Raw genomic sequence first — 6,876 nt, forward strand, 5'->3', positions numbered from 1 at the left:
GAGTCAAAAGGTTGTTATAAGGAATGCAAAATTAATTCAACTTCTTTCAGCCACACCCTACTCTACCCTACTGCATTAGAGCTACAATTTTCTCCCATAGCCAGATGGAGTGCCGGAAGTGATATACTGGAACAAAGGAAGACTATTCTTCTACTTATTTTTCAAATTATTTTTTTTATAAGGTAGGGAGCAGGAGGAGAAGGCCTCTGGGAACTAAACCTTTCCCATAGGGGTCCTTAATAAAATCCAGCCCCAAGGAAATAGCTTAAAACTATAGTGAAAAACTTCAGCAGCACAAAATGGTCAAATTTCTGAAGTATGATTTAGGGCTCCTTCGGGAGAATGTTTAAAGATGGAAGTGGAAGCCATTTGTCTCCCAGAAGCTCCTGGTACCTATTCTCTGTAGTTACATTTTTAAAAAATGCAGATGAAAAATCAGGAGTTACAATGCCAGTTTTGCACAGTATGATCTTATTCCAGCTGGTGGGATCCAGGAGAAGGACTTTCTCTGCCATTGCATCTGCCCTATGGAACATCTTGTCCTCTGAAGGGAGGTCAGTCCCATCCCTCCTGATCTTCCATAAGAGCCTAAAAACCTGGCTCTGCCAGTTAGCTTGGGGCTCCAATGGAGGGTGGCCTCATTTTGGGGTGGTTAATAAATTAACAACAGATCCCATCTTCCTCCCCCATCCTGTTCCTACCCTCCCCATCTTTTAATTGTGCCATAGTGTTTGGATTTTGTACTAACTTATGTTTTTAGTTTATATAGGTTTTTTTATGATTGTACGCCATCCAGACTTACCTTGAGGTAAGATGGGCTACCTATAAATGTCAGAAATAAATAAATAAATAAATAAATAAATTCATCATTAGAGAATTTGAGATCAGGACTAACATATCATAGGCAAAACACAGAAAAGCAAAAGACTCTTTAATATTTTATAATAGTGGTATAGGAGGGGGGGCACTTCAGCTGAACTTCACATGATCAGAGCTAATTCCTTCCCACCGCAGTCATGTCAGCTTGAGCAATGAGGGGGCAGGAAGAACCTCTGCCTGCCAGTGAAATGCAGCAACAAAAGTCCTCAGGTTTGGATGAAAAGACTTGCAAAAAGCCTCTCTCTTTAAAACATAAGCATTTTAAAAATGAACGAGTGGTATTTGGACAATACTTGTTACTGGCTTTCTTATTGGACAGAAATATTAGTGGCCTTGGAAACCCACTACAAATTTATTCATCAAAATAAATCATTGGTGGGAAAAAGCAAAAGAAGAATTGTTTTAGATCCAAATGAACATCCCCTTGTCATCCCTACTGTTTTCTTCCTGATCCTCCTTTCCATTCAAAGGATCTTGAGAAAGTTATGTGGTTCTAAAGAGAAAATTATTATTTTGTCTCAGAGGCCACCTCCAAAAAACAAAACTAGGAATTATAGACATCATCTATCTTGTCCTGTCTTGTTTTTGGTTTAGTTCTCGTTTTTCATGAGATAATATTCATGGCACTACATGATTTGCATTTGACTTTTCCAGCTTTAACATAATTTGACCTGCTAGACATTGTCTTAAAGAAGCAGTTTGTAGCCCCTAAATCAACCCTGGGTACCATTCTTTTCAGATTACTGAGATCTCCTAAGAGAATACCAAGAGCTCATGAAATATATGATTAGATTTCAGTAGTTCTATGAACTTTTCATCATTTTATTATGTATATTATTTTCCTTTTGGAGTACAAAGCATATCCTTAAAGTCAGAGCAGCCATAAAGATAAAGAAGGGTAGTAGTGTGGTTCAGTTACACAGTTATAATTACACTAGAGAAATCCTAGATCAAATTTAGCCCAAGTAATTCCCCACATGACTAGCTGTGCCCATGGAACAGTTACTCTCTCTCAACAAGATGTGTTTCACATTTTGTTAAATAGGGAGAAGCAAAGAGAATTATAAAATATCCATATAGTGTTGTTGGCCACAATAAGGAAACGACTTGCTGTTGTTTTCCCAAGTTCATCTCTATAAAATGAAATATGACTCCTCTCGGTAGCACTCTGAGTCAACTATTCATAGGCTGCAATAAGGAGTCATAGAAGAAGGGAGGCAGGGGATTATAAACCTATCAAGACAAAAAAATCATCTGGAGAAACCTTTTTGAAAATGACCTGTCATTTTAGGGACATTTAGAACAGGACCTTTGTTCGCCTCTATTGCTGCCATTCTACAGAATATATTTCTTCAGAAATGGAAACTGGCCCCAGCACTCTCTGCCTTTGCCCAGCTAAGACTAAGCAATGATGACTAAACAGAGTGGGACTAGTTAAACTTAGATGGAGCTTACCAGTAAATTCCAGGGCTGTGAAATAGACTGGAAAATAAAAAAAAAACGACAGAAAATTGTTTCCTTATTGTGGCCAACAACACTATATGGATTATACCTATATGGATATAATGATACCAGGAATTAAGGCCAAGTTGGAGATTTTACCATTATTTTTACTCCCTATCTAGCTAAGATAAACCTCTTTCTGGGGTTTTTTTTTATTTTTGCATTTCTATTACATTGTTTTTAGCTTGTATATGTTTGTGTATTGTCTTAAAATTTAAGCTGGCCTCAGTGTTTTCATGTCAGTCTTACAAAGCACATTAAGCAGAGGAAACTACTTCAAACAAAAATAAAAGTAAGGATATACATACAGCTTTCAAGATTGTCACTGCATCTTCCTGGAGCCATGATGGGTAGGCAATTTCATCATTGAGGATAGCTTCAAAGAGGTCATCCTCATTTTCAGCTTCAAATGGAGCATGACCACAGAGCATCTCATAGAGGAGCACCCCCATTGCCCACCAGTCAACATCAGGACCATAAAGCATCTCCTGCAAAATCTGCAATTAAAGAAAGAGGTAGAAATCATTAATGCTCCCAACCCTTCTGAGTCTTTACTATTCTTCACCTGATAACTGCTTTGTTACCTTATGACTTTTATGTGTCAAATACAATAGATAAACATTTCATATTGACTCAGGGATAATTTTATCTCAAGTTAACAAAATATTTTATTTACAGTTGCTTAGCCTTCATTTGATAAATGCAGCATCAAGCAATGACATATAGTACAAAGGAGTCATCACAACTCTAATTTTCTCAGGTAGAACTTTTATATCATTTAATTTTCAGGGAAGTCAATTCATGTGACATCAGATATAAGGAAATCAAGAAGTATATGAATGTGTGGGCCAAATGAGAGAGTCACATTATAAGGATCAGAAAACCGATTCCAAAATCTGAAATCATACTAACCCAGTGTATGATCTGAGATATCCAGACATAAAATGGTACTGTATATGTTTAATGTGCTAATATACATATATGCAGTGCTTTTTTTCTAAAAAAAAAAAAAAAAAGGTACCAGAACTCACACACATCATACAACCCACCTTGCCTACCCTACAAGGTTCCATCCCAAAAAGGTGCCGGAACTCCGTTCTGGGCGTTCTATGAGAAAAAAAGCCCTGCATATATGTTATATCTAGTGGGCAATCAAGTATTCTGCACTGGATTATTACTGTGTTTGTTCCCATACCCAAAGAGATTTACTTCTGCTTATAAATGTGTAAAACATTTCCTTTATGATACGTCATCATAAGCCGGCCATGTATGGGCTATGTATTCAGAAGAACATGAATACTCCCATGAATACATCATCTCTACTACTTATATATAAGACATATAAGCATGGACATATAAGTCGATGAAAACATATATCCAAATGCTTTACACAGCAATTTTAAGCACCAAGTTGATGATAAGTGTACAGATTATGTAGCTATTTGCTTATGTTGAATAGCCAAGTAGATTTTACAACAAAATTTGTTTGTTCAAACTCCATTAATATGATGGAAATTTGGGTTTTAAAATCCATTAAAACAAAAAGGGAACCATTCTTGTACCTCTGGAGCAATATAGTCAGGGGTTCCACAAAATGTCGCGGTGGTGATCCCATCATGGATTCCTTCTTTGCACATTCCAAAATCTGCCAGCTTGCAGTGGCCCTCATGATCCAGTAGCACATTATCCAGTTTCAGATCTCTGTAAGAGTTATTGATATTATGTCAGTTTGTCAGTGGTAAACTGAGGCAGAAACAAACTAAAATGAATCAACAAATCCAAGATCAACATGATCACAGCTGCTTAGTTCATGGAAAACTTTCAAACATGATGTTACTGTATAAATATGTTCCTATGTGCTGAAGTTACATGAACGTAATGGAAGTTCAACAGAAAATGGAAATTACTGCCAATATAGAAAAACCAACAATCTCGGCATTCTAAGTAAAAGTACAGTAGATAAATATACCAAACTTGAATACATTACAGCATAGAGTCATATAGTTAGAGGGCCATGATCAGAAATTGCAGAATCCCTACTCCACAATCCTAGCATTCACTAGAATAGGAAGCTTACAAGCTTGATAGAACACCGATAGATGATTCTGGCTGATTTCTCTCTCCCCTACATTATTTAAACAAAGCTTTCTTCTGAGCTTCATAATCACTACAATATTAGAAAATTAAAAGTAAATAAAGATAACATAATGACAGCAATAGGACATCCTTGCTGATTTCTCTAAATCCTGCAGTAATACATTGCAAAGAAAACTTTATCTTAAACATTTAAAGCAAGAATTTTCAAAAAGGAAATGTATCATGGTAAACAGAAAAATATAAGTAATACTGCGTTGGAATCAAAAGATAAACAGGAAAGTTCAAAATAAAAAGTGATGTTAAGATAAGATATTGTAAGATAGAAACAAGAACATTACAGAAAGGATGTCAGAATAATAAAGGAAAAAAGTTAATATTAAAGTAATAAGAAAAAGAAATGAATACTTTTGGAGAGAAATAATGAAGAACCAGTTGACCTCAAGGGAAACATAAGATAGTGATGTATAAATTTGTCAGAAGACCTATAGACATGATAAAATGACCTTTCATGGTGCCCCTTTTCAGCATAAATTTGAAGTTCTAAATAATTTTTCTAGAGTTATATACCAGAGGTATATTATTTTATAAAAATTCTTCTTTAGTAACATTGTAATATTGTAACATAATGTAAATCTCAATCCTTTTAACCAGATATTTTCCCATTGTTCCATTATTATATTATGTCCAAAGTTTTATTGGACAAAGTTGTGCCCATTTTATCGTATAGTCTTTCATTTGTTCTTCTTCCATTTATAGTTAAAGTTTATACATTTTACAGTTACATGTTCATTATTTCTCCATAGTTCAACTTCAAATTCTGTTTTCTGCTGTTTAATTTCAAGTGTCTCATTATCTATTTTAAATCTTTCTCTTAAAATTAAATTAAATTAAAATTAAATCTCTCTACAATTTGTCTTGATTTCATCGTTTTTTCCCCATTTTCCTGTCTAAAGGCATTTGCAGGCACAATCTGGGCTTATACCTGTTCCATATTCTCAATAAGGCACTTCTATTATAATGTACTTAAAATCTACATTGAGCTTAACTTTATCATACTGTAGAAAACCATGTCATCTAAACCTCAGATCATACAGTATTCTTCAAATTTTAAAATTCTTTTATTTCTCAGCAAACCCAACATTCATACACATTAAGCAGCAGGCTATCAATCTAATTTCAAACTAGGTAAATCCCAATATTTTCCCTTCTTTGCATCTTGAAGTATTTTATAGTCAACTCTTTGTTTTACCCCTTGCTATACAAACTGAGATATATCTTTCTGCCATTGTTTAAATCAGGGGTCTTCAGCCCCGGTCCACAGCCTGGTATCGAAGCTGCATTTGAACAAGTGGTGTGCACATGCATGAAACCATCCATCTCTCCCCACCCCACCGCTGCTGGTCCAAGGAGCTAGAAAGGTTGGGGACTGCTGGTTTAATATTACATCAGTTATCAGAATAGTTGTTTGAAACAAAAAAATCACCTTGGCAAAACATTTTTACCACATAAATTCTCTCTAGCATTGATAATTGTAATTTCTCCCATATTAACATGTCCTTTTTAATTTCATTCCATGTCTTAACATAATTATTCTGTTATAGTACACAATGCATGTTAGTCATTATAATACCAAAGTATTTAAGATTTTCTCAATATTAAGACCATTTTTTCCATTTGCTTTTCAATGGTCATATTCTTTGTGAACATCCTTCTTTTGTTTCTTAATTTTAAATCCAGCTAATATCCCAAAGTCTTGATAGTTTTTCCATTAGTATTTCTACTGAATAGAGTAGAGTAGAGTAGAGTAGAGTAGAGTAGAGTAGAGTAGAGTAGAGTAGAGTAGAGTAGAGTAGAGTAGAGTAGAGTAGAGTAGAGCTGGAAGGGACCTTGGAGGTCAAGCAGGAGAACCTATGCCATTTCAGACAAATGCCTGTCTGAAGGCATATATTTCCATTTGCTCAGCAGTTCCATGATGGATGAAACAATTAAAGAGATCAAGTCTAAGAGCTCTTAGATCTAAGGACTGTTAACCAAAAGGACACAAGAAATGCTTTGTTGGATTAGACTAGGCTCACCTTGTCCAATAAACAGTCATGGTTCAGATGCTTCCTAATCCACTGTCTCTGTCTGATTAAGCCCAACTGAGAACCATTTTAGTATAGTGGTTACAGCACCAGGCTAGAAACTGGGAGAGAGTGAGTTCTAGTTCTACCTTAAAGTCAGTTGAGCAACCTTGGGCCAGTCACCACCACAACCACCTCCTCCTCCTCCTCCTCCTCCTCCTCCTCCTCCTCCTCCTCCTCCTCTTCTTCTTCTTCTTCTTCTTCTTCTTCTTCTTCTTCTTCTTCTTCCTCCTCCTCCTTCTTCCTCCTCCTCCTTCTTCTCTCTCTCTCTCTC

The 6,876-nt window shown here is 35.8% G+C and overlaps 1 protein-coding gene across 1 annotated transcript in view; it reads right to left on the bottom strand.

Annotated features, from left to right (window-relative positions):
- Positions 1 to 6,876, bottom strand: part of PRKCH (protein kinase C eta) — an 82,658-nt gene that overhangs the window by 12,399 nt on the left and 63,383 nt on the right. The window contains exons 11-12 of the mRNA XM_015819894.1: positions 3,945 to 4,083; positions 2,691 to 2,879 (exon numbers count right to left, since the gene is read on the bottom strand). Coding sequence (XP_015675380.1) covers positions 2,691 to 2,879; positions 3,945 to 4,083 — 328 coding nt within the window. The remainder of the gene's footprint in view (positions 1 to 2,690; positions 2,880 to 3,944; positions 4,084 to 6,876) is intronic.

Source organism: Protobothrops mucrosquamatus, unplaced genomic scaffold (genome assembly GCF_001527695.2).
Source record: "Protobothrops mucrosquamatus isolate PMUCROS unplaced genomic scaffold, P.Mucros_1.0 scaffold1014, whole genome shotgun sequence".
In the NCBI taxonomy this organism is placed as follows: domain Eukaryota; kingdom Metazoa; phylum Chordata; class Lepidosauria; order Squamata; family Viperidae; genus Protobothrops; species Protobothrops mucrosquamatus.